Source organism: Asterias amurensis, chromosome 17 (genome assembly GCF_032118995.1).
Source record: "Asterias amurensis chromosome 17, ASM3211899v1".
NCBI lineage: Eukaryota > Metazoa > Echinodermata > Asteroidea > Forcipulatida > Asteriidae > Asterias > Asterias amurensis.
Genome location: NC_092664.1, coordinates 12,602,258 through 12,630,121, shown reverse-complemented (window position 1 = coordinate 12,630,121; position 27,864 = coordinate 12,602,258). Strand labels below are relative to the sequence as shown.

Here is a 27,864-nt window from a genome sequence, read left to right as displayed (position 1 = left end):
TTATGCTAACAATTATGTTGAGTATATTTTCGATAGTGTTCAGTGCTTTTAAGACTAGAAAAAAAGAACACCGCAAGACATCTGTTTTGTAAATTGCGTTGTAGCTAGTTATTACATAGAGCAATGGTTATTACAAGTCATTACTAGTTATCACTAGTCAGGAATTATTGCTGGTTTTGAATAACCGAACAGCTCATAATCCAGTTTGTAAAGATCCCATAGCTGCGTGAGTTTCTTCTTGTCCAGCTGAGACAAGTATTTTTGGAAAGTTCCGTCGTCCGAGCTATTGGTAGGGTGAGTGCCTGCTGATGAAGCAATATACTTTACCTTACCAGGTGCGTCTATCAACTTAAAAACATATTTTGCGTCATCATGTATGGTTTCTAGTTTACCAATGACGTCATAGTCGACTGTGCAGGGGGAGCAGATGTTGTGCATCTCTTTCCAGTGATCACTAGGGTTTGACGTCAGCTCGTTTTCGATCTCGGCACGTTCCGAGGGATGAGTCAGGTAGTCCACGAACTCCGTCCAGGTGGCGTTCTCGCCCGTCCTGACCGCTTCCGCGGAAGGTTTCTTCTTGAACTTCCTTACCATCTGTTTCCCGAAGACGTGGAAAGGCTTGTTGCCACGGTAGTAGCGGGTGTTTTCAAATTGGTCACGGTACACAGACATGATGCGCTCGAGTGGCTCGCGGACAAAGAAGAACTTGCGGTAGTTCTTCAGTCGATGCTGTTGCTCTTCAGGGGTGTAGGAGCTCAAGAAGCGGGTCTTTGCCTTGACGTGAACCTCCTCCGAAGTGAGGCCCTCTACGGTATCTTTTTCCCCATTGAGTACCATCATGATCCGCTTCCAGTTGCTGTTTCCCACCTTTGGCACGAAGCAGTACATGACTTTAAAATTGTCCACGACCAATGTATGTGTCTTCGTGTAAAGGGGTGGTTCTTTCTCTGAGGCCAACCCGCGGCGTTTGCATGTCTCCCGAAGTATGACCTTTCTCTTGGATTGAACTGACGTCTGGTTTTTCATGAAGTCGATATGTGCGGCTTTGGATGTTGGACTTGGCTTTATTTTCGCCTGTGGACGTAATAATAGAATTGCAAGATACCTGGGGCCGATTTCACAAGCAATAACATGGGTTAAAGGCAGTGGACACTATTGGTAATTACTCAAAATAGTTATTCGCATTAAACCTTTCTTGGGGACGAGTAATGGGGAGAGGTTAATAGTATAAAACTTTGTGAGAAACGGTTCCCTCTGAAGTGACGTAGTTTTCGAACAAGAAGTAATTTTCCACGATTTTGATTTCGAGACCTCAAGTTAAGAATTTCAGGACTCGAAATCAAGCATCTAAAAGCACACAACTTCGTGTGACAATGTTGTTTTTTTCTTTCATAGTTATCTCGCAACTCCGACGACCACGAGCTCAATTTTCACAGGTTTATTTTATGCATATTATGTTGAGATACACCAAGTAAGAAGACTGGTCTTTGACAATTACCAATAGTGTCCAGTGTCTTTAACCTACATTGTTAACAGATAATGATGGTAAAAAACTTCCCTTAAAATAATTACTTGATGTGGACCTGAGGTACTGTAGTTTTTAAGAAATAAGTAAAACAGTTTCAGATAAATAATGTTCATCTCAGTGAGACAAAAATGATCTAAATAGGCCTATTGTAAAACAGATTTTACGAGACTCTCCTCGATCCTGTAACAATGCCCTCTGATTTTCAACCCCCCCCCCTCAAAACTTCAAGAACTTCAAGGAATGTGCTGGTAAATTACATTACATACATCTTCGTTCATAGTGATGAGGATTCATGATCATGTCATGGCTAACAACCTGATATACAAAAGGTACGAAAACCCTTAAAAGCTTTTACGTTTAACTGTCAACCACTTTACGTAATAAACTGTTGAAGCTGCATGGGGACTATTAAGTTTGTCACACGATATAAAACTCAAGCTTTGTGCACGCAAGACTTTTAACATCAAGCATTGGCGCGCCTTCATATTCCAAGTCACGTGTCGAAAAACAAAACCTAATTAAAAGGGTATTATGAAAAATGGCGCGTCTCGTTCAAAATGGCATACTGCAGACATCGATGCTTACCTTTAACTTGGCGTTGTCTGGCTTGTTTTTCATCATATTGTCATCATCGCCTAAATCAAACAGAACAAGAAATTATTAATGACACAAAATCCGAAACATTCATCGCGAAAACAGCAAAAACTATAACCACTAACAAATTTGCTACTCGTATCAACGCTAAAGTTGATGTCAAGTCTTACTTTCGCGCACATCTGCGGTACACAGGTTGACTATCTTCCGGTTAAAAATGGCATCATTTTTGTGGGTAATTTAATTGCTTTGTTCAATCGGGCCCAGTGGCCTTACTTCAGGGATTAACTGACTCCCAAAATGGCGCAACCAAAATTATAATATTTGCAAATCGGGTGAATACTGGGGAAGTGTGTTATTATTGTTTTTGCGTGACTGTATATACGATGACCTCCTACTATACAAACTAATTGTGATATCAAAAAAGGTAATAGATCCCATGATAGACCTTTTCGCAAATACTGGGGCGCGCGCGTAAAGCTTGGAATTAGGTGCATTGTGGTCTAGCTGGTAGCAAAACTTGATGCGTATCTATCCCACAATGCACCTCATTCAACAGTCTGCGCTTGCGCATTGGTATTTGCGATAAGGTCTATGCACATGGTGTAATTTTGAGAAGGGCGCCTCATGCTGCGTTGAGGTCACATGTAACGCGAGCATACGTGAACGTCAGAAAAATTGTTTAAGTTCACACTTTTTCTAAAACGTGGAATTTTAACGACACAATTTTCTTCCATGTTTTTGCTCGCGTAAACATGCATAAACCCCCGTGAATTATAATCCCCGCGGTCGGGAATCTAGTTGTTACAATCAGCGGTGGTGACATCACAGTGTATAATATTTTGAAAAACTCACTCTTTGTGGCGTTTTGATGGTAGGTGAAGATCTGTAAAACCAGAAGGGTTGCCAGGACCACGAAGGCCAGACAGGCTGCATGGTGGATTCGTTTAGGTAGAAATCCCATCGTCGCTCTCTCTCTCTCTCTCTCTCTGCGTGTATTGGTTCAAGTTCAAACTGATAGCTTTCTAAAAAAAAATTACAACTAGTTCAAAACCAAACACAACTATGATGAAAGCAGTCAAGCTTCCGCTTTTAAACGAAAACTAGCTTTCAAATTGTAAAAGATTCGAGAAAGAAATGCTTTTTATAGGGTATCCCCCGCTCCCCAAAGAAAAACGACAATGATTTTCAGCTAAAATTATTTTGTATTGTCAGGACCCCGACAGTATTACCTCGCGTCCGGATCAGCCATTGCATTTTCCCCGCTTCCTTTTTAGAGGCCGTCTTACATGACATTTCGTTTATTCCCACCGAAGAAAATAAACAAAATAGTTAAAACTATCTCAGCATGGCAAAAGCATTTTGAAAAAAAAGCTGACCAATTTTATAATTTTAACATTTTACGGGCGGCAATTAAATAAAAGAAAAAAAAAACCTCGTCCCTTTTTTTCAAAAAGGGAGACGCCAATGATTTTGGCCTTTAGTGTTTGCATTGTCCGTGGGCTTGTGCGGGAAAGTTTTTCATTTTTAAATAGCACACTGCACATCCAATCTGTCAAAATTCGTTCAAAAATGCTTACTTGCAAACCAAATTTTCTTCATTTCGTAATCGCAAAACAATTCACGTTATTCACAATGTACACTGTGCGTACAGCGCCTATACAAATATTGACACATGCTATAACGACTTGTCCACAAGTCTACCTCCATGATCGATCTACGCTGCTAGTGCGTAGCATCGTATCATAGTGTGCTCAATGAGTCGATGTCATTTTTGTGTAGTTTTTTTGCATTAGCTCCTACCTCCATGATCCAACAAGCATGGATATGGAAATAGGATAAACATTAACAATTTTTGGGGAACAATACTGTACCACCCAAAAGAATAGTCACACTAAACATAGAGCAAGGAATGCACTAAAGTAACAGGACTACTAGCCGGTTTTTATGTTCCAGAGCAAAGCTAGCTGTGACATATATGTGTACATGTGCCATGAAGATGGAGGTAGAAATATTTCTACCTCCATACTCCATGCATGTACCTCCATACTAGGACTAAAAGAGGAAAAAGGCTACAACTTACACTTCAGGATTGAAACGTTGTGCATTTGCAATATAGTTCCAGTATCTCCAACCATAGCTAGTGCATGCGTTGGTGAAGCCACGTCGTAACCATTTTGTGTAGTGATCGTACCCGTATAGATCATGTGTCATGGTCACAGTATTAAGTTCAATAGATATTAGGCCCACTTAAAGGCAGTGAACACTATTGGTAATTGTCAAAGACTAGCCTTTACAGTTGGTGTATCTCAACATATGCATAAAATAACTAACCTGTGAAAATTTGAGCTCAATCGGTCATCAAAGTTGCGAGATAATAATGAAAGAAGAAAACACCCTTGTCACACGAAGAATTGTGTGTGTTTAGATGGTTGATTTCGAGACCTCTAGTTCTAAATCTGAGGTCTCGAAATCAAATTCGTGGAAAATTACTTCTTTCTCGAAAACTATGGCACTTCAGAGGGAGCCGTTTCTCACAATGTGTTATACCATCAACCTCTCCCCATTACTCGTCACCAAGAAAGGTTTTATGCCAATAATTATTTTGAGTAATTACCAATAGTGTCCACTGCCTTTAACAATATAATAACAGGCGTTCTGCTTGATTGATTATGATTGATTATGAATGCTTATCAATGTCATGTTCCGTTTTTAACCCTGCAAAAACCCATCTCATCATGGCCACTAAATAAACAATTACAGTTTGTCGTATTAGCTCAATTACAAAAAAGGTAAAGACAGGTTTACTTTATTAGAACCAACTTTATCTGTTGTAAACTAAACGTTTGCTTCCAAGTCTTACCCAGGGCATGAAAAAGTAAACAAACTCACAACGTCATAATATTAATATTGTTTTAATTCATTTTAGACACTTAATTTAAAAATACATCTTTTTAAGATTGATAGAAAACTGGCATCAAGGTCATGCTTTATCAGCATGATACTAAATAAAAGCTGTATTTATTAAAACATTGATATGAATAGCTATGCAACAAGGGGAGTTTTTTGTAGTTTTCAAGTCATGCGAATAGAAAATCCCTATTTGTGGTCTTGCTAATTACTGGTGTGTTTATTTACTAAGCTTCTAGTGTGTTGATTATCTTGGCTTGTCACTTTTCTGGTCAGGTTTTTAATGAAGTCATGTATTTTCAATGTGGTTTTTGATCTTGCAGAATTTTTTTCTTCACTTTAGTGTTTTACATTTTTAATTGTAAACAAAAATTTTGTATGTAGTGTATCTTTGTAAATAATACAGCCTTTTTAAATTGCAAAGTGCATCAAGGGATCTGTGATCCGGAATGCGCTATATAAATGCTGTTTCATCTATATTATTATTATTCAAAATGACTCTGTTGTTGATTTGCACTATGACTGAAGAGGTAAGGCAGGCAGAGTACAGTGGGCCTGGCGGAGACCAAATTGAATTTTAATTTTTGACACAGTTCTGTGGGCACTAGATTAGCCCCAGTAGGCTCCACACAGTTTGAGGAGAGTCACTGTTTATATAAATATAATTTGTTTGTAATTTTATAACAATAATATGAAAATATGTACATTCATTAATGTGTATAATTTTACCAATCATATAAAAATAATAGTAATTTTTGGGGGATAAAAAGTGATATCTTTTTCCATAACTGCAGGGATGACTTCAAAGTGAGTTTCAAAAAATGTGTTATACTATCCAAACCTGCTGATCTTCTTACCAAGTAAATTGTTATTGCCATTAATTTGAGAGTCATTACCAAATGTATACAGACACTTTAAAGACACTGGACACTATTGGTAATTGTCAAAGACCAGTCTTCTCACTTGGTGTATCTCAAAATATGCATAAAATAACAAACCTGTGAAAGTTTTGAGCTCAATTGGTCGCCGGAGTTGCGAGATAAAAAATGACAGAAAAAACACCCATGTCACACGAAGTTGTGTGCTTTGAAATGCATTGGTTTTGAGACCTCAAATTCTAATTCTATGGTCTCAAAATCAAATTCGTGGAAAATTACTTCTTTCTCGAAAACTACGTTACTTCTGAGAGAGCCTTTTCTTACAATGTTTTACACTATCAACCTCTCCCCATTACTCGTTACCAAGAAAGGTTTTATGCTAACACTTATCACGAGTGTTTACCAAACGTGTCCACTGCCTTTAAGGTATAGATTAATTTGGATGGGTTTGGGGAAGGAACAATTTAAGAACGGAATGCGAGACGCTCAATATGTCTTCAATTAACTTGAATCTGTATATCTTGTCCTAACCAGTTCCATGTAAGATCTGCCATCAATTCACTCGATTCTAAACAGAAGGCGTGTGCGATTCCGCGCTTGCACAGTCGAATGTCGCCCTCTGGAAACAGTTTCTTAATGTCATAGTAGTAGTCCACGGGGCACCAGCCATCCTTGGCGCCATAGTAGAACAGCAGCTTTGGCAAGTGTTGAGCGATGGCATCTAGGTCTGGTTCCATGACTTCTCGCATTTCATGAGCTGCCATGAAGATGATATTGTTTGTACAACTTGGGTTGAAGAGATTCAGGGCAGCATGAAAGGTGCACGGTGGGACCTGTGTGGATCAGACATGACGGGAGATAAATTCATCAACAATCAATAAGGCATTTGCGTGTTAGATTTGAATATTGTCTGGTACATAGACGTGCTTGATCACAAGTTGCCACTTAATTTTGAAATAACTCGGACTATCGAGACAGTTGCTATGTCACATGATTTGGAGTACTACAGAGTATTGACCCCTTTCAGGCACGTCACACGAGGCGACTGTGCCACGCTCACCATTTTGGTGTAAATGCTGCGTCGCCTAACAGGCGCTCTTCACTGAATAACACACAGTTACTTTGCCCACCAGTATGGCGGTTCCAAGATTTTCTGATGATGACGTCAGGTGAATTGGGTCAATACACAAATCAGTGTAAAACCAAAATAACAAATGAGCATGTAATAAATAAAAATAGGGAACCATACCTTTCTTCCTCGAAAAAACCAATTGATAGCTCTCCACTTGACCCAGTCGGAGAGATAGGAGCTGAGAAAGACACCGAAGACAGCCAACCAACGAAAGTAGCAGAGCAATGGGGCTAGGAACGTGCCGTTGGGTGAATCCCACATTCTCTCAATGGTGGGGAAGAGCAGCACAGCCTTCAGGATGGGGAGGGACGGGTTGCTCTTCATGACTTGTAGAATAATATGGCAACCTTGAGGAGACGGGGAGAGGGTGATAGAGAAAGGGAAGTCACTTTTACTACAAATGGGTACTTTATAACCCTCTTCTATCTGTCTATCTATCTTCCAATAATAGTACATCCCTCCAGAGGACTCGTCAGGAGTATAGTCCTACTTTGGTGCAAAAGTGCTTGGTCACGGGAACAAATATCAATATAGAATTTGAGGCATTGCATGGTGAGGTATCAATATATATCTGGTTTGCGGTAACACCATGTGTGTTTGCCAGGTAGAGTTTGTTCTTTGAGAACTGTATTTCGCGGAGTAGATTGTTCGGGTGTTCAGGAGACCTCTCAGTTCTGAAAAGAACTGTCCTGCTTTATTAAAAACTTACCCGAGCGGATGGTAAAGAAAATATAGGCCAGGAGTACTACTTCAGCTACACGTTTTGACTAACTTGCTCTAGTCATCGTCAAACATCAACAAAATGTGATACAGACTGAGGTCAAGGTGCAAGTAAAAAGATGTCTGTATCAGAGGGTGAGTGGATTCATATTCAGATCTTCAGATTATTGCAGCTCTTGGCTTCTCAGTTTGTCATCAAGTTATTGTTTTGGGGGTTTCATGTAACTAGTCGATTGCTAATCATGAATCATGATAGGATCTCACCTATGGAGTGGCCGATCAGAACTAATCTCTTGCCTGGAGGAACGAAATCTCGTATAAATGCTGCCTTGTGGTCTATCTGGTCCACCAAACTGTAGGGACCTAGTGGAGAAAAACGGAGGGAAATTAACTTGAGTAATAAACTCAGAACACTAATTTCGAAGCAATTCTGAACAAGTTCCTTTATAATAATAAGTTTTTAAAAAGGGCTTTATCACAGCCCGATGGCGTATCAAAGCGCTTCTGACATTATTACTCCTCAGCCATAATTATAATTCATTCCTTTAAACCAACTTAGCTTCCTGGGGAGTATACAGCCAGTGCTGCGAGTTACCGCGCTCCAAGCAAATCATTCACATAAACCATCTCTGCCTTCACAGGTACCCCTGAGTGGAGAGAAGCTATGGTTTAAGTGTCTTACTCAAGGTCACAAGTGTCACGATCGGGATTCGAACCCACATCCCGATGATTTGACCACCAGACCTTGAGTCCGATGTTCTTATCAGTTCAGCCACGACACCCCACAATGTTTATTGTAATTAAATTTGAGAAAGTACATTCCACCAAACTGTAGGGACCTAATGGAGAAATACAGGGAAATTTTATTGAGTCATAAACTCAGAACAACATTTTCAAAAAAATTCTGAACAAATTTTCTTTGGTTGGTACTGGCAGTGTAGACCGGGTTCTCACACTGTTATTCCCTAATTAATTATCCGTACCTTGTGTATTATCATCAAGCTTCTGAGTTAAGGAAGTGTGGCCAGCATGGGATATACCCCATACTGGAACCTTACATCCGCTTGCCTTGAATAATGTCAGCATAAATACCTCGTAGAAATCCACTATACCAGGATTGCCTGAAAACAAAAGAAATAGAATCTTTTTAGTTTTCGGTGAACAAAATGTTTTTTTTTAACATGCCAGTGCTCTATCACTTGAGCTATCTTTTTTACAATTGATGTCATGCAAACATTTGTAATCGGTTTTTCGCTATTTTCCCGTGACCCAGTTGGCCAATCGATCTCAAACTTCTACAGGTTTGTCAGTTTATGTATGGTGAATTACATAAAAGTGCTAACACTGCCAGCAACTGTTTTGTAAGCAAAAAACAATTCTGTAATGTTCCTTTCAAAGCAGAGGACACTATTGATAATTAGTTTTCGAAAAAGAAGTAGTTTTCCACTAATTTGATTTCGAGACCTCAGGTTTAGAGTTTGAGGTCTCAAATCAAGAAAAAACTAGTCTTTGAAAATTACCAATAGTGTCCAGTGCCTTTAACACATACCTGGGATAACTAGAAACAGAACATCTGACTCATCTGCAACTTCAATTGTCTCTGCTAAATTTGGCTCAACCTTCATCAGATGAGTAGGAACGCCGTTAACACGCACACACTGGGTCTTGCAGGTGCCTTCATCTGGGGCGAGGGATTCAACATTCATGGTGACTTTAATTGTGCAGATTGGTGCGAACGCTTAAACTGCTTTCTTTATTAAAAAAACACAAAAAAACCCAACATAAATTATAAATATAAGGATCTCAAAAAAACCCTTTTCAATAAAAATCGCAGGTGTCTTGCAGCCTTCTTCTGCGGTGAGGGGTTTAACATTCATGGTGACTTTGATGCAGATAGATGTAGATGCTGAAACTGCTTTCTTAAAAAACACAAAAAAAACAAAAAAAACATCTAGGCTTAATTATGATAAAACCCAGAATTGTTTTTGAAACTAACCCAAACTTCTACGATTCCATGAAAGTCATGGTCCACGATTTAACACATTTGCACACATGTCCGCCATTGATCTGAGACACAGAATGAGGAGTATGTCACCGAGCATAAACACAGTAAAAGGCCAGTCAACTTATTGCATGGCACAATAAATGTACAGTTTGGAAGAAGCTTGCACTTCATCAATAATGGCCCCATAATTAAACAGTGAGTTATTTGGCGCCCTTGGTGGATTCGAGAAAAAAATTGATTTATTGCCCGGGACCACTAAAAATGGTCTGGCTACAACCCTGGTCACGTGTATCAATGTGTGATGTGACCTCCATTAAAAAACCTATACAATATTGACATACCTCCAAACCATCCAGCTAAGCCTACATGTACAACCATGGAGGACCCAAGTACGGCCAAGGCCTTTTTACACCATGGAGGATTTCGAACCGCGTTGAAACCTACCCGGGTCCTCTCCGGTTCATCCTCGCTTCTTTTCGCCACGGATCAGAGATAAGCAACATTCACACCTGTCTTTACGTGAACCGAACCACGCCGAAAAATGCAACTTCAATCTGGATTGAGATTTTCAGTCCGGCTAGGAGGCGGATTGAAATTTTTAGTGTGAAACGGGTTGAACAAAATCTCCAGTTCGGAGATGGTTCTGACCCTGAGGTTTTGGACAGTGTGAAAAGGCCTTAGACACCTCAGGAGTGGGACGTACTCATTGGTGAGATGATAGAGGTAGAAATAGTAGAAGAGAATTATATAGAAGAATTCTACTAGAATTCAAATAGAAGAATTCTACACTATGTAGACAATAGAAAGGTTTAATTTCAAAAACACTAGCACAAACAGTGATGTAAAAAATGACCATAAAAGGTTTATCGCGAATAGCCAAATATCAATAGAGGGCGCTGTTGAACCCCCACAGCGATATTTGCCATGCATGTGCAATTAAGTCATGCATGACAACATACACCATGGTCGTCGGGTGCCCCGACTGCCTACCCACTACGCATTGCGGTTCTGAGGAAGGAAAGACCAAGACAGTAAACACATTGGGGCTCTGAACTGATTTTGGGGGACATTGCATACTATTTTCGTACCAAGAGAGAGCAAGCTTAAGAATCACCAATCCAATATTAAACTATTTTAACATGATACCTAGCTAGAAAATGGTCTTATATGATGATGATAGAAATGAATAGAGACTATGGAAAGGACGACATGAGCAAGAACTAGACCACAACTAGACCCAGAAACTGGGGCGCTGTACTCCTTTTTTTCGAATTTTGACATTCAGGAGTACAGTGCCCTAGTTACTGGGTCTAGACTACAACAAAAGATACAAAAGGTTGTTCATAATTTGACTCTTTGAGACTTAGTTTTTTGTTGCAAGAGCATTGGATTTGAGCAGGGAGGTAGAAATATTTCTACCTCACTTCTAGACCCAGTGACTGGGGCGCTAGATTCCTTTTTTCGAAATTTTGACATTATCGGTCATCTAGATAATGTCAAAATTTCGAAAAAAGGAATCTAGCGCCCTGTCACACAGTCACTGGGTCTATTCTATCTCCATGATTTGAGTGAGACATTAATACTTATAATAACAATGACATGACACAACAATGAGTTACACTTACTTACACAGAATACAGTGCGGTAGTTAAACATTGGGTGGGTAAAATCATAAAGAAAGGACAACAAAACCACAGCTCGCATGTTCCAAGAAAGATTGAAATGTGTGTGTAAACACTGATTACATAATACTTTGTAATACTAAGTTAGTAATATATCAGCCCTTCTAAACTCTGTCTGTCCATGGTCTGTCCATGTCTGTCCCTTTCTAATCATGCAGAACACTCCATGAATGATACACATCTAGCTGTGTGGTTTGCTTACCTTCCAACTCAAGCCAAGGTTGCTGCCTGGCCTCCATCTTCACAACAACACATCCAGGAATCCAGGTTAGTCATTTTAATGATTAAACCTGGGGATCAGACGTTATTACGTAATCAGTCTGAGTAGTCACGTTGCAATAAAGCGTGTTTCATGCGTTCACACAATGGTCCAACGCCGACATTTTTAGTCAGGCACCGCTCTACAATGTGCGCTATGTTCGTATGATTATATACGCGTGAACACCAGGTTCCGTACATGTGATTAGGTAATTTTTATCTGGGACAGATTTTTGTTCAGCTGCAGAGAGTCGCGCCGAAGCTAGCCTTGGGTTGTCTGGTTGTTGTTTAAGTCTTTTTGAGTTGGCTTTTCAGTTGGGTTTCGAAGGTGGAGAAGTTACAAATAATGTACTCTGTTTGTTACAGGTCTGCACCGATGGCTTTCAACGTAGGTTCTGTGCAAATTGTGTCTCGTGGGATACAGGTAAAAAAATTGAAATATTCGTACTACAAAATAAAATAATTCAACAACATTTACATTCTAAATCAGTTGCATGATTTTGGATTATTATCCGTGTTCATTGCTTTTGAATCGCTGTTGTTGTTTTTAGGTAGTATATTGTTATTTTCTTCCTCAATGGTTTAGAATTAGATGATACGTATTATCGTCCACCAGTTTCGTTTCCCAAGTCTTTTCGTCAGTTCACAACATGTAATTCCATTTTCCGATCCTTATTTCTTATTGTAGTTATAAATTAAAAGAGTTGTTCTAAAAGTTAAAACTCCCTTGACCCATGATGGTCTGCCCTGTAGGCCCTACTTGAAGCGTGTCCCAATTCCGAATCCATAAATATCACTTAACGTCCGAGTAAGAATTAAGTCCACCATTTAGAATTCACAGTGTGTGATCCATCCAACAAAGAACAGGCAACGCAACTTTTCCACGTCTGAGACAGCAGTTATTTACCTGCATCAGCTACGCAGAATTCCCCTGTCACGTCAAGTTCACATCAGTGGGGAGGCCCTGTCCGTGGTTGGGTGGCGGGTGTGGGAGACTGACAACAACCCCAAAACATGTATGGCATTCGGTCGGTCAGGTCCACAATCTCCAGCTCCGCATAGAGCTACTTTACAGGAAGACGGGGGGAGCGTCAGCCGGAAATGGTTCTGCCTGATCATCACATAATGAGTTGGCCGTAATCGTACTCGGGCGGTAAACGCAGGTTCCCAGTTGGGATAATAATCTAAGACAGCCTCAGGTCGGTAGCCAAGAGATGCGCGTAGAAATGACGTTTTTTTTTCTGTACACCAAAATTGCCACAGGGTCTAATCTCAACCATTTAAGCGCAGTTTGGGATAACTTTCCGTATGGCGCCACCACTTTTTCACTCATTTTTACAAAAAGGGATATCTCATTGAGGTAAATTAGATACTATATTATTTCATATCGAATGAAAAAGTGGTGGCGCCATACGGAAACTTTTCCACAGTTTGCTTTCAAGTGCATACCACGTGTGAATGGTCTGTCTCGTTGGCTGTGTTGTGATGTGACTGGAGGCATGGAAGTCGAGGTCAGCATAAAAAATTTTGTGCGTGATTGGCTGATCTAGTGAACTGTCGCAATTTCGGTGTGCAGAAAAACACATCGCGCAAAAGTCGAGGTGGCCGTGGGTTGTGGGGTTGAGTAGTGCTGGGCGAGTAGTGAAATTTGGTATTTGGTTAATTGCTGGCCAACTATCCAATGTTAACTGGATATAATTCAAATATTTTTTACAAGTACTTAAGGTGCCTAATAGTGAGCACCACGACCACTGGAGGGCGCTGTCTTTTTAAAAATTTGTTTTATAAAGTATGCAATGATAGGTGTATAATCAGCGTTTTAACTCCCTTCTCCAAAAAAGGGATCTCTGCAAAACTCACACAAGCTGCAACAAGTTTCTTTCATAAAAACACTAGTTTCAGTTCTTTTATGTAACTCACTTCCGATATAATTTGGCAGCTTTTCATCTTGTGTTTTCATCAGGTTCCTGAATCATCCGATCCCTCCCCTCGCCCCCCCCCCCAAAAAAAAGGGATTTGGCTAAGCTCCCACGAGGCCACAAGGGTGTTTGGGACGTTGGAGTTCTTAGAATTGTAGACGTAAAACTGGCAACAAAACAACCGATTTCTTTTGTACAAAGGTTAAAACATATTGACCTAAAATCTGGCGTTATCTGGTTAAAAGATCAATGGTCTATAGACTGAACATTGAAATTACATCATATTTTTTTTAATTTCTGAACTAAATTACTTTATTTGTAACACTTGTAAACTTTTGTATTGATCGTTGATATAGACATGTTGCCGGAGTCTCTCAGTACGTTTCACAACGTCGGCAATCCAGAGCAGAAAAACGTCCTCCAACTTGACATCCTCATCGACAGCTCCTCATGCTGACTTGACATACTCAAGATGGTGTCATATGCGGAAGGTTGCAAGCCCCCAGCATGCCACCAAGCGTCACATAAACACAACACCTCAGTCACAGGTAGTTTTGTTTTTAAAGATTTGTACCCGTTTAAAGGCCCTAGATTCTTCTTCTTCTTCTTCTTCCGTGAAAGTACAGTCCACCATCTGGTGTATTGCGTCTTATTTGTACTCGAATTAATTTTTAGCTTGCACAAAAATTTACTTGGTAAAACAAAGTAACTTGGTACCTGCAGCCGATTTCACAAAATGCTAGGATTAACTCTATTTTTAATAAAGAAAATAACTAGTGCTTATTTAGAATTTATCTTAAGGTTTACATGTCACAGTGCAAGGCTGGACCTCGCCCTACATGTAAATCCTAAGATGAATCCTAAGTGTCAGTCAGGAAGAGTTTGGTGAAATCAACAGCTGGCCTCATAGTGTTAGCCAGTGGGATGTCCATGTGTCTTTTGGACACCCTCTGTTTTAAAGACGGACTGGTGTTTCTCTGTCATTAGATGTTTAAGGGAAGGTACAGGCCTGTTATTTACTCAAATCAAATATTAACTTAAAAGCTGACTTTGTAACGAGCATTGGAGAGCTGTTGATATTATAAAACGTTGTGTGAAAGGACTCTCTTTGAAGTAACGTAGTTTTTGAGAAAGAGGTAATTTCTCACTAAAATAATAAAAGACTTCTAGCTAGATTCTTTAATTCTTATCTGAAACATGTGAAAGCTCACAAATTTGTCCAACAAGGGTATTTTTTCGTATATCATTTTTTCACAACTTTGATGACCAACTGAGGATTGTTATTTTATGGTTATGATGGGATACACCAAGTGAGAAGACTGGTCTTTGACAATTACCGAACGTGTACCTAGCTTCCCTTAATCCCTTTACTTGTAATTGAACAACTTGGGCACTCAATTTCACAGCCCTTTACCAAATCCTGGCTAAAAGCTTGCCTGGCCTGTTTACTATATTTTAGATTGATTTAGCTGCGTACAGCGCAGGTGTATACTCCCCAGGGAGCTGAGAAAGCCATTATAATTTTTCGGAACGGAAAAAAAAGAAAAAAAGTTCACAGATTTACAAATAACTTACAGGGTTTACAAAAGGTAATGGCGAAAGACATCACTTGAAATATTATTTCATGAAATACTTTACTTTTTGAGAAAACATTAAAACAATTATCAACTCTCAATAACGAGAGTTACGGGTTTATTTAAAACACATGTCATGGCATGGGTGGGTGTGGTTTTTCTCGTTATTTTCTCCAGACTCTGATGACCGATTGAACCTAAATTTTCTCAGGTTTGTTATTTTATATAAGTTGTGATACACAAAGTGTGGGCATTTGGACAATACTGTTTACCGAAAGTTTCCAATGGCTTTAAGGAATGAATTAAATGACCCAGTAACCAGGGGTAATAATCTTGGAATGTCTTTAAAACTTCTTTTGGGTCCATGCAGCGAATTAACTTTTTTTTTTCAATCAGGCATTGGTGCGAAGGAGTGCAGTGCTACCTGAGAAAAAACCTGGTCCAATCTCACGGCTACTCACGCAAGTCGGAATCCCAACACAGATGCGATACAACAGATTTGTAAGTTTCTTAAGTCTTTGAGTACCTTTTGGGTACCCGTGATCTGGAAACATATGGAATTTGAGGAATCTGCCCTTTGAAACAGAAAATAGGAATTTCAGTTTGAAGTAAAACACAGTGTATATTTAGTGACAAAATAGGAAGGTTTTTTCATGTTGTGAAAGGCACTGGACACTATGTTATATTACTCAAAGTAAATGTTAGCATAAAAAACTCAGCTGCCGGGCAACCTCGGTAGTCTAGTTGGTAAGACACTGCTCTAGAATTGCAAGGGTCGTGGGTTCGAATCCCACCCGAGTAACATGCCTGTGATATTTTTTCACATGACTCGGGAAAGTACTGAGTATAAAGGACTAACACACATCGGTGTATGGGTAAAAACCAAAATTAATATTCTTTATCCCCGATGCAAATTTAACATCCATTATAAAAAACTCGCTTAATAAAGAGCAAGGGTGATTATAAACAGCCCTACATTGCTCACCAACTTGTCAGTATTTATGCTATCTATTATTTTGAGCAATTACAAATAGTGTCCAGTCAAGTGCCTTAAATCATTCGTCCTACCTTGATTGTTAACCTCTGTGAAAGCATCAACTCTCCTTTTTCATTCAAGTTTACATTTTTACTTTTGGATTGCTTAGCTCTTGAAGACCCTAAATAACAAGATAAAGAATGCTATAATTGTTTTTGTCTTTTCAGAAAATCAGAGTGGCTGGTTTGAACCTCTACACATCGTGTGTCGATAATGTGGATTGTCAAAAGTTTTTTTTGGGTAAGTCATCTTAAAAAATGCCTTTCTGATTTTTAAGTCAACATTAAGGAATGCAGCTGATATTAAGGCCTATACAAATAAAAAGTATTTTCAACGTCCCTGTACGCTTCCTTTTTAGAGGCCGCCTCGAAAAACAAAATGGCCCTCCTTTTTTTTTTTTTTTTTAAGGCAGAACGCTAAACATGTTGTTGCTAATTCATTGTGAGCCGTGAGGCCAGTGAGCCATGATGCCAGTGAGCCATGATGCCAGTAATGTCAGCTTCTGGCCATTATAAACTTAGGACAGGATAAGCGTGGCATGTCGTGGCCTAGCAGTTGAGAGCACCTGACTCAAGCTCTGGTGTTTCTGATCGGCAGAATGAGGGTTCGATCCCAGTCGTGACACTTGTGTCTTTATGCAAGACACATTACTGTGATGCTAATACTCATCGGTATATATGGATAAAAACCATGATGATGTTAATGCAGGAAGAATATTCCCTGATAGAAATACAGATTCTGAGAAGATAGAAATACAGATTCTGAGAAGCGTTATTGTGGTTACTAATGCTTCTCAGATTTTACGTTTCGGGCATAAGACATGTAAGATATTTATTTACAACCAAATAGCTTTTTAGAGAAAAGTTTATATAGTACTTTTTACTATTGAAAGCTGCTCTAGGCTTCTTAGAACCAATTCATTTTAAGAGTGTTGTTACCAAACGTACACCTTCCCTGTAATGGTCAGACAGAAAAAGTGGCTTACAAGCAAATAGTTTAATACCTTTTAGATTGTAGAAGTGTTGTGGCCAAGCGGTTAAGAGCACCAAATTCACACTCTGGTTTTTCTGATTAGCAGAAGAGCTGTGCTAGGCTTCTAACCAATTCATTTTAAGAGTGTTGTTACCAAACATATACCTTCCTTGTAATGGTCAGACAGAAAAAGTGTTTTACAAGCAAATAGTAAAATATCTTTTATAATTTTCCTTACAGCCTGCGGAATGCCAGATACTCTCTTCTCGTGGTTCCTAGTAACTGAGCTTCATGTGTGGTACGTAATTAACTCATTTTTCACATCAGTTAAATTGCAGGCGTAATCTTCTTTCTCAGGCCTGATACTTCACGGAGGCAACAGAGGCAGTTGCCTTCATGCCCCTTGGTCATTGCCTTGGTGCCCTTGAAATGCTCTAGTAGAAATTTACACTTCTCTCATAGTGTGCCCTTTACCAAGGAGAAAATGCCATGGTGCCCTTGAAATGCTCCAGTAGAAATTTACATATCCCTCTAAGGGCGCCCTTTACCAAGGAGAAAATGCCATGGTGCCCTTGAAATGCTCCAGTACCGGTAGAAATTTACAATTCCCTTATAGTGTGCCCTTTACCACAGGAGAAAATGCCTTGGTGCCCTTGCCCCTCCTGTCTTTCTACTAGAGTCCAGAGATGTCAACTCTCCCTGATTCTGCAGAAAGTTCCCTGTAAATAAACCAATCTGTCCATGTTTCGAAGAACAGATTTGACAATCTCCCTGATTGTGGAAACTTTCCTCCTGTTACAATGTATACCGAATTTAAGTCTAGATACATCCCTGATTGTCATACAAAATATCCCTTATTGTAAGATGCAAATGTTCACAGCTCTGTAAGTCTGTTTTTCTTATTTTTTGGCCCTCAGAAAAAACTAGCATACTTTTGATTAAGTTGTCTGAAAAGTCTCTTGAAGCCTAAGCCATCATTCTTTTGATTTAAAGGTGTACTGTTGAATTGATATAATAACCAAGACCACTGGACTTGTTCTGTCTTGAGTTTACTGGCCCGACACATGTATCACTGGCCTAAGGCCGGTGGTCCAGTGTAAAATTTCAGCCAGTGACTTAGTTGTACTACTCAAGGTAACTTAAATACAAGGAATGCTTTGTTGATAGGATGTGCATGGTTCGATTGAAGCAAGAGGGGCAAGAAGGCAAATACATGACCCATTATCTCATTATGTCAATGTGGCATGATGTACAAGAGAGGGGCAAACTCATGGGGGTAAGTACATGTATCTTTCAACTAACACAGTCAAACTTAACACAATCAAACTAGATTGTGTTAAAGGCAGTGGACACTATTGGTAATTGTCATAAGACTAGCCGTCACAGTTGGTGTATCTCAACATATGCATAAATGAACTAACCTGTGAAAATTTGAGCTCAATCGGTCATCAAAGTTGCGGGATAATAATGAGAGGAGAAAACACCCATGTCACACAAAGTTGTGTGCGTTTAGATGGTTGATTTCGAGACCTCAAGTTCTAAATCTGAGGTCTTGAAATTAAATTCGTGGAAAATTACTTCTTTCTCGAAAACTATGGCACTTCAGAGGGAGCCGTTTCTCGCAATGTTTTTTTACCATCAACCTCTCCCCATTACTCGCCACCAAGAAAGGTTTTATGCTAATAATTATTTTGAGTAATAACCAATAGTGTCCACTGCCTTTAAAGAGGTTGGGTACATTTTACATGCTAAAATAATTATAGTCACACTGAGACGAACATTATTTTTGTGACATTGTATTAATCATTTGTCAAAAACCACAACACCTCAGCAAGTAATATTTTTAGGGAAGCTTTCTACCAGCATTATCTTTAAACCGTGTTACTTTAATGTAAGCCGTTTTTTTTTTAGCAAGCGCAATGAATGCCTGCATTGGTGGATACCGGGTATATACATGTATGAGAGTTTGAGTAAGATTATTATTGAATGGGAAACTTTAGACTATCTGCCAATCACCAAGAGAGGGCGCTCTTCACCAGGTAGTGTCAACAACTTAGGAATAGGAGAAGCATGAGTGACGGTCACTGACAGCAAATACCTTGTGTTTTGCGTGTTTTTGATTTTGTGTTTTAGATTTAGCCAAACTGTATTTTGTTTTTCATAACACATTGCCAGCATAAACCAAACTGTTCTGGAACAGGACGTACTGGACACGAGTCGCTGTGTGCATGAGTTTTCGGGAGCGTTTCTTTTAGGGTAATTAGCAAAAATTCCAAAATGCTGACCTACCAAAAACTGAGAAGAAATCTGAAGTTTAGTTGTATGACAATGTATCTGATTTAATTTTCAAGAGGTTGAGAGACTTCTAAATATTTTTTGAGTATTTTTGAATTTTTAGCACTTACCATTGTTTGCTATAGGAGTTGTGCACCCTTACCTGGTAGGTCTGCTGCCCTCTAGTGGCAGAGCTTTCAAAAAGTCTCCCATTGCTTTTCAGATTCCTGCTGTAAAGATGAGAGAGAGCCTTTCAAGAATGGTGGAGCAGTTCAATGCAGCATTATTCAGCTATGATGAGGTACGAACTAACAAACTCGCCCACAAATTTCATGGCTCTGCTTACCATAAACAAAGAAGAGGCGCTTGCTGAAGCACAAAATTCTGTGCCTCTGTCAAGCGTTATTCTCGGGTTAGCGGGAAATTTTGGCTTGTGCTCGTGCGTACTCCCAGTTACTAAGCACTCTCAATTACAAATCTAGGGCATAAATTCGGCGGTTGCATGATAGCGTAGCATGGTGGTCGTAAGCGCAGAATTCGGTGGTAAGCAGAGCCATGAAGATGGGCCCTGAGTATAGTGTTGTAAATGTTCAATAGGAGACTTTTAGGATGCTTGGTGGCAGCAGACTTAACAGGTAAAATCCATTGTTCTCAGTCATGTCCGCATGCTCAGAACTACGTAAACATTGGAAGTTTACCTGGTAAGTCTGCTGCCACCTAGCACTCCAAAGTCTCCCATTGTGCAATTTTTTTTTGAAAGATTATTCGTCCTGCCTTGTCGTTTACAAAATATTTATGTTTTATTTGATTGGATTCCTCAGGGTTTGCTATCAAATGACAGTGTCTTGGCCGGAGCTCTGTGGCGCAACATTTTTGTCAAAAGGGACATCGAGGCTGAGCAGGTTGCAGATATGGTTGAATATGTTCGACAACAGGTTAGTTCATGTATTAACTAAGGTGTAGTAGCTGAGCGGATAAGAGCACCGAATTCAAGCTCTGGTGCTTCTGTTCAGCAGAGTGTGGGTCCGAGATGGTTCTGGTGATTGATTTAGTTTAGTAGCGCATATGTGTTGCACAGGTCATTACTTCCCAGGGAGCTGAGATGATTTAAGGAACTAATTGAGGCCCAGTGACCAATGTTAGAAGCGCTTTGAGACGTTCTTCTGGTGTGAAAAGCACTGTTTCAAAATTGGTCGTTATTTTTATTATTGATCTCGGAGTTATACAAGGGTGACTAGTTTCGCAACGATTGAGTGCTCGGTTGAGATGTGACTAGTGTTTTGCAACTACTTTGGTTTGTCCTTCAGCCATGCCTACTACACAAAAATTGCAACTACCTGCTTGGTGAATCGATTCTGTCGCTCATGACAATGTAATTGACTTGCGAAATACAATGAGACATCTGTGAGGCTATCCTTCAATCCTTTTTGCATGATTTTTACTATTATTGCAACTGCGGCAACTATTGGGCCACAATGCATCTTGGGAACTAAAAATTGGTTTTGACTAGTGTCGAAGTCACAACAATTTGAGGTTTGACTAGTCACTTTCACTAATGTCACTAGGCGCTCAGGCCTTCTCTGAATTTATATTTGGTACATTTTACAGGTTCTTTCTTTGATACAGAGGTTTGATGCTAACTTGCTTTGCTATGTAAGATCTTATTTGTTTTCCTTATTATTTATTGTTGTCTAAATCGATCTGACATTATTGTTTAACCCACATTTTGCATAGGTCCAGTACTTAGAGACCCTAGACACCGCACAGCTTCTACAGGTTGGGCGTATCAAGTGGTTACCATTCAGAGCCGAGGTACCAGTCGAATCTGCCCCACCCCCAAGAGCGAGCAGTATCGAGGAAGAGCTAGAATTTCCCAATGTTGACAAAGTTAATGCTTAAAGCTTCCACCAACATACAGATGACCAACAATGTTACAATCAACTCTCATTAAGTGGTTTTGAAAATAAGAAAGTATGTATCCCAATTTTCTTATGGTCATTCAATATTACTCAACAAAATTGAAAGATATTTGTAATAATAAGTTTAAATTAAAAATGCAGCGAGGTGCTATTACTCCAAAACATAAAACTGCCAGACTCGTATGGTCATAGTTTACTGACGTGACACTATAATCAAGGCCTCGGGCCTGCGGTCTAATGTTAATTTCAAGCCCTGTCTTCAAGAACGAACATCAAGGCCTGTGAAACAATATCATTGCTGATCTTGTCACAGATCATGAGCATCTTGGCGATGATGAATTGGCCAAAGTGATCATCATCCTTCGGCAAAGACTTGCGTTCTAGCCTCCTCATCCTCAAGTTGTAATAGGGGCGCTCTTCTAGAGTCGCTGCCATCACCTGTTCTCTTTCAATCCCTCCTCTTCGAGCTCTCCTACACTTCTACCACTCCTCTTGTTGTGTGCAGTTTTTAAAAATTTTGAATGACACAAATGAGAAAGCATAAAAGAGTAATTCAGCTGATCCGAGGAAAAGTTGAGTACATGTACATAATGTATAAATCCGCTGAGTATGAGTGTACATGTACTTTCATGTTTTCTATTTTGTTCTCTTTTTTTTTCTCTATAAAGTAAAATCAATTTATATTACAAGAATACAAGACGGTGATAATGGGTTCCATGTGTTGAATAACCCCCTGAGTTAGCATGTACATTATTGTTTAAAGATGATTGATTTTTTAAAGCAAAAAAACCTACAAACTTAAATCTGATTTATTCATAAAGATGGGGACTTTTGTTTGAATACTTCTTTAATCTGGAGAAAATTGCCGTAACACCTACCTCCATGCACCATGTGAATATCTCGTTTGGATATGTTTTAACTCTGTATGTATTTGGAGTAATCTGGTAATTACTCACTTTTAATACCATGAATGGTTAAACCTGTTACCTCTTAACCATGGCAGTTATGTGGCAGAGGGTGTCCCCCAATGTTCCCATACTTTAATACACTCTTTCCCCTTTGTACAGAAAACGACCCCTAGAATTCTCCTAACGGCAGTGGACACTATTGGTAACTACTCAAAATAATTATTAGCATAAAACCTTACTTGGTAATGAGTAATGGGGGAGCTGTTGATAGTATAAAACATTGTGAGAAACGGCTCCCTCTGAAGTATAGTTTTAGAGAAAGAAGTGATTTTCAACGAATTTGATTTCGAGACCTTTAGAATTAGATTTGGAGGTTTCGAAACAAAGCATCTGAAAGCACACAACTTCGTATGAGGGGTGTTTTTTCATTCATTATTATCTCGCACCTTCGACGTTCAATTGAGCTCCATTGTTCACAGGTTTGTTATTTTATGCATTTGTTGAGATACACCAAGTGAGAAGAGTGATCTTTGACAATTACCAATAGTGTCCAGTGTCTTTAAGAGTTATACCCCAGAACCATATGAACACACCAACAATGCCACATGTAAAAATCGTTGGATTATTTTAGAATGGCGTACTAAAAGTTGTTATAACCTAAAACTGCACGAGAGTCTTTTCTTGTCTTAATTTTGCCCTGTTGGAAACAATAATAAAGACTATTTTTGTTTGGTTTTACCCGTATACACTGGTGTTTATTAGCATTGTTTACTCGACACCACTTTGCCGAGTTTTGTAAGAAAAAAACCCAGACATATTACTCGGGTGGGATTCAAACACAACCTTTGCAATTATATAAAAGAGAGTCTTTCACTTTTTTGTGTAATGCTTTTATTTGATGGTTTATTAGTTCAGCAAACTGTAACGGTAATTATTCATTACTTTTAATGAAGCGGGCATTACTACTAATTTGTTAATGATCTTGTGTAAAAACAAGTTATATCAAAGCACGTAGTCTCTAGAGCAGTATGTCTCGCTGGGGCCAGCAGTAACATTAAACGACTTGTGCTAGAGTCTAACCATTGATTAAGTATCAGAACAAAAATAATAGGAATACAAAGCGAAGCATGAAAGTCGAAGCCTATTCTCAAATGAGGGAACAATATTCTTGGAAGTTTCTTAAAGCTGTAACTTCGTATTTATAAGTAAGCGCGAAAAGTCAAATTGCCCCCAAACCCAAACAAATCAAGAATTAAATGTGTGTGATCTAAATGGAAGGATTTTGGAGACACCAGGTGGCAGCAGACTTAGGTATGTATTTGATGAAAACTTGTAAGTCTGCTGCCACCTAGCGTTCCAAAATATCCCGTACTGAATCAAATCAGAAGTCTAGTTATTAAACGTGTAGGGTATAAGATGAATCCAGTATAAGAATGCCCGTAGCAAATGCCAACACACGTGTGAAGTGTAAACTGGTGTTACCGCAAACTCTTCTATATCTTATTTCCACCATGCAAAGTTTCAAATCCTACTGAAGTTTAAACTAATAGGCTTGTAAATGTTCGTGTTTGACATTATTAATGTCAACGACCCTGTACATTTTTTCAATTCAATTCAATTCTTAGACGTTCATTCCATACTCTTGTTGTAAATAGTACAATATGAGAATTGATCAGTATATAGAAATGTAACAAAGTCAAATTCAGGTCTTTTAAGACTACTCACTAGTTTGTTTGCGTTTGGCTATTACACTTATTTCAACAGATAATATGTGTTATGTTGACTAACAATTATGAGAGTAATATGATCCTATCTGATGAAACGGGACTTGATTATTGAATTATGATTATTTCTTCAGTGGTTTTGCTGAGACATCCTAGAGAACACGTGGGCAGACTCATATCGGATCATCGGTCTCTTTCACAAAAACCATCAGTTGAGCGTCGATCCCCCAAACAACATGTGACAGGGATTCGACCTGCTTCAATGACCCCGGTACGACCTGCCAACCGGCACCCTTTGGTGTAAAACTAGATACTCCTTGACGATAGACTATTTCATCGACAGAATTAACTCCGTAGATCATATCCGAAGAACTGATGTACTTCAGCAGCCGTCCAGATATTTGTGACCAGTGGCTACCACCGGCATCCGAGTCATGATCCCCGAAAGTATCTTCTCTGTAGTAAACGTAACCACCGGGCGTGACGCCCCATACACCCCCACTACCCACCGAGATCTGCACCAATCCAGAACCGATACGACGCCATTCAGCGCCCATACTACTACAGACGCTGGCCCCAAGGCGATGGTAAACATTCTTGTTGGAGCTGACCCCCCAAACATGCCCCTTTTGACTTACACTGACGTGCGTCATCGATCCCACTACCGGCACCCACTTCAACCCATACGGTGTGTTAGCGGTTATGCCTTGTCGGTAGTAAGTTTTACCTATATTGGTCGGCACAGCCCATACTACATCACGCCCAACATCAACTTGTTCCCAGCAGCAATTAATCGGGACCCATGTGTCGCCTGTATACGTTTCGTTTTCGTAGCTTCCTGACCGGTACCAGATGCGTTTGTCAATAGTGACACCCCACACGCCAGCCCGACCGACCGATACGTGAATCAGACGCCCATTAATGCTCCTCCAATCGCCCCTGTTGCAGGTGTCGAGACTTTCAGCGGAATTGTCGCTGGAACTGAGGACGGCTCCATGCAAGACCAACAACACCATCACCAAGCTAGTCAATATAAAAACATTAAAACCCCTGAAACCATTGACTCATTGATACAAAGTAGATGTTAAAGAAGCACTTGAGTGAATTTTTATAATGTGTTCAAATTTAAATGTAATGTTGGTTTTGATTACCTTTCCCCCCCTAATTATCGACTAAAAATATCAGGCCCCAAACTCAAGGTTTTGAAAAACTAGAAACCCTTCTGCTTGACAGCGTAAGTCAAACTGACAACCCCATGACGTCATGTGTGGCACTTTGTTTGATTAAACATAGCATCCACGCTTCAACGGAGCGGCTATACCAAAACTGTCTCAGTCATAAAATAACCAACCAAATTAGTACTAAGAATGGGAATAATAGAGTAGTATGTAGTGACTCGTTCTTAAACTGCAGTTTAACACCTTGCACGGCCGTGGCCGTGTGATAAAGGCGCTCGCCTTCGCGTAAACACGCTATATGGCCGCCCAATTTTTCTGCTAACCTGTGAAAAACGCTAAGGCTTAAGCAAATTGTTCTGCTTCAGTAAGCACGCAAATTTGCTAACCGTTAAGCAGCGCTATGAAATTGGGCACAGGTAAGAAGAAAATTGGGCGGCCATATTGCGTGTGTACCATGGATTTGCATTGTGACGTCATTATTTTATTTTCGAGCAGTAAGCACCGGAAAGTTAGCATGCCTTTTCGTGTGCTTACGATTAGCAGCGCTATGAAATAGAAATTGCACAGTAAGCACAAAATCGGCCGCTAAGGCCCATGATTACCTTCAAATGCTGGCTTACATTTTATGGTACCCGTTAAAATAAAACTTACCAACTTAGAAATCGTGCCATAGTTGAGCGACGTAGACTACCTCACGGTTCAAAGGGAATTTATGACCAAAGTGACGGGGTCCTGTTGTTTAGTCTGAGTACACCTGTGTGAAATGAAAATAAGAGTTCGGGAAAAATATATATTATTTTTTATGTTTTATATTTATTGGTTTATAAATAAATAAAACATTAACATTAATACGAATGTATAGGTTGACATGCACTGCATGGTACAGTACATAATTATAGGGTATGCAATTTCTTTAAAATTAGCTTATAAGAGGTATACTTTATCGTATATCAATAATTGTGTTCCGAGGTTTTGCGAAGTAATAAATAGCCTGAATGATCTGACGTAACACTTCGGGGCTCGTGAATTTAATACGCCAGGGATTGAGACTGCGACAATCCTTTTTTTGTAATTACCTTCATTGCACAAAAAAATGACATCGATGCAAAAGGGAGACCCTGAACAGGCACACAGGCCCACTAAAGGGGGACCCTTGTTTACACAACAAAAACATAAAGACAAGGGACAAGCACAACTACAGGCAAACAACCGAAGAAAACAACTTTAAAAAGTAAACAAAATCACAAAGGAGATGGAAAAACTACAATTTAAAATTGACAAAATATTATTGAACAAGCATGATAAAAAATGTACAGGAGAACCGTGTCGATATATTTTCCATGTGAAACGAATGTATGTGAGTACGCAGTCAAATCATAACAACATTCATGCCAGAGTATACTCATAAAACACCGTCGATGCACACTGCATTTAGCAGACGAGTGTGCGGCACCTAAATGTAGCCTGAGCCCTAAATGTAGCCTGACCTAGACGACCGAAACAGAAGGACGTGTCCGAAGTGTCGGCTACAGTTATGGCTACGGCTAGATTACTGCGTCATCATGTGTTGATGTGTAGCAGAGGTTTTCTTCTTTAGTTGCGAACAAACACGGTCGGCCGTTTTGTCACGACAGCTGCCAAATAATGTCAAGTGCCTTAAACTAGTCGATAACCACCGGTTATTTTCAGAACCAACACTGCTCAAAAAGGGATGTTCATAAATGACGGTGTTACCGAAAACTTTAGCATACAATTTGCACAACAGCTTTTTTTGTAGACAACCCCAGCTGTGCAAATCCATGCACTTTACTTTTGGTTGAAGGTTGATTTCATACTACCTACAAAGGTACAATAAAAGAGTAGGATTCTATAAGTATTCCAAATATCTCAACATGAAATTGAATGACGGTTGCAAAATCACGAAGTCATGAAATATAATTCTTTTTTTTTGACCAAAACTTACCAGAAAAAACCCTATTTTGGATAATAAACTACTCACCGATATTGAAAATGGTCGGACTTTTTACATCAGCAGATTCTAACTACTCGCAGGCCTAGCTCTATGGTTTTAGCTAGAATGGTAGCTCAAGTCAGAATGCCGATCCTATGTGCAAGAAAGCTCCATTTAAACACACCTCTCTCAGTCGTTAATAATGTTTGCATGAATCCACACCAACCGATTTCAGCCAATCAAGCACAATATTTGGTATGACGTCGACAACTTTTGCATGGACCACTTTGATTGGCCCTCTGGCCCTGCACGTGCGTCCAATTCGAACACGGCCTAAGCTTTCTATCTGTGTGTTTTGATTGATCTGAGCGAGATGATGTTTGTCATAGCTGCACCCAAATCACCTCGGACCAATCAAAACACAGATATGGAAAGCTCATGTCATTGCACGTTTATCCAATGCTATCATTATCTCCAATTAATTCACTGGTTCTGAAAAGCAAGTATAGGCATACCTGTCTGTATCCTTAGGGCATGTCACACGAGGCAATTTACGGGCAACCAGTTCCAGGCAATCTCCAAGAAGAAAAGGCATTCAAAGTTAAATGCTAAAAAAATTCTTTTGTGGATCGTAAGACAATGTTTTAAAACTGATCCATAAGTACCTCAGACAGTTTCGCTGTTCCTATTGGTGGAGAGCGT

The 27,864-nt window shown here is 39.6% G+C and overlaps 4 protein-coding genes across 9 annotated transcripts; 1 reads left to right on the top strand and 3 right to left on the bottom strand.

The window, feature by feature from the left end:
- Nucleotides 1–147: 147 nt before the first annotated feature.
- Nucleotides 148–4,339, bottom strand: LOC139949918 (carbohydrate sulfotransferase 11-like). 2 transcript variants are annotated; one of them, XM_071948491.1, is made up of 4 exons: nt 4,206–4,339; nt 2,978–3,147; nt 2,114–2,163; nt 148–1,074 (listed from the first exon to the last, which is right to left on the bottom strand). In XM_071948491.1, the coding sequence occupies exons 2-4, from the start codon at nt 3,084–3,086 to the stop codon at nt 154–156; spliced, it is 1,080 nt and encodes a 359-aa protein (XP_071804592.1). In that variant the 5' UTR covers nt 3,087–3,147; nt 4,206–4,339; the 3' UTR covers nt 148–153. The 2 variants fall into 2 exon arrangements, with proteins under 2 accessions (XP_071804592.1, XP_071804593.1); XM_071948492.1 differs by having other exon boundaries at nt 2,978–3,107.
- Nucleotides 4,340–5,056: 717 nt separating this feature from the next.
- LOC139949751 (lipid droplet-associated hydrolase-like) lies at nt 5,057–11,800 on the bottom strand. 3 transcript variants are annotated; one of them, XM_071948282.1, is made up of 6 exons: nt 11,652–11,800; nt 9,312–9,513; nt 8,746–8,883; nt 8,027–8,125; nt 7,160–7,389; nt 5,057–6,743 (listed from the first exon to the last, which is right to left on the bottom strand). In XM_071948282.1, exons 2-6 carry the CDS (start codon nt 9,466–9,468, stop codon nt 6,408–6,410), a joined length of 960 nt encoding a protein of 319 aa, XP_071804383.1. In that variant the 5' UTR covers nt 9,469–9,513; nt 11,652–11,800; the 3' UTR covers nt 5,057–6,407. The 3 variants fall into 3 exon arrangements, with proteins under 3 accessions (XP_071804383.1, XP_071804384.1, XP_071804385.1); XM_071948283.1 differs by lacking the exon at nt 11,652–11,800 and adding an exon at nt 11,393–11,537; XM_071948284.1 differs by lacking the exon at nt 11,652–11,800 and adding an exon at nt 11,397–11,537.
- On the top strand, nt 11,611–22,972 carry LOC139949749 (ubiquinol-cytochrome-c reductase complex assembly factor 1-like). 2 transcript variants are annotated; one of them, XM_071948280.1, is made up of 10 exons: nt 11,611–11,716; nt 12,074–12,131; nt 13,983–14,174; nt 15,597–15,701; nt 16,404–16,476; nt 17,449–17,506; nt 18,376–18,484; nt 19,706–19,783; nt 20,304–20,417; nt 21,217–22,972. In XM_071948280.1, exons 1-10 carry the CDS (start codon nt 11,616–11,618, stop codon nt 21,379–21,381), a joined length of 1,053 nt encoding a protein of 350 aa, XP_071804381.1. In that variant the 5' UTR covers nt 11,611–11,615; the 3' UTR covers nt 21,382–22,972. The 2 variants fall into 2 exon arrangements, with proteins under 2 accessions (XP_071804381.1, XP_071804382.1); XM_071948281.1 differs by lacking the exon at nt 11,611–11,716 and having other exon boundaries at nt 11,934–12,131.
- A 199-nt stretch (nt 22,973–23,171) lies between these two features.
- On the bottom strand, nt 23,172–27,335 carry LOC139949752 (uncharacterized). Of its 2 annotated transcripts, XM_071948285.1 has the most exons (3): nt 27,211–27,335; nt 25,863–25,965; nt 23,172–25,056 (listed from the first exon to the last, which is right to left on the bottom strand). In XM_071948285.1, exons 2-3 carry the CDS (start codon nt 25,880–25,882, stop codon nt 24,207–24,209), a joined length of 870 nt encoding a protein of 289 aa, XP_071804386.1. In that variant the 5' UTR covers nt 25,883–25,965; nt 27,211–27,335; the 3' UTR covers nt 23,172–24,206. The 2 variants fall into 2 exon arrangements, with proteins under 2 accessions (XP_071804386.1, XP_071804388.1); XM_071948287.1 differs by lacking the exon at nt 27,211–27,335 and having other exon boundaries at nt 25,863–26,174.
- Nucleotides 27,336–27,864: the final 529 nt, after the last annotated feature.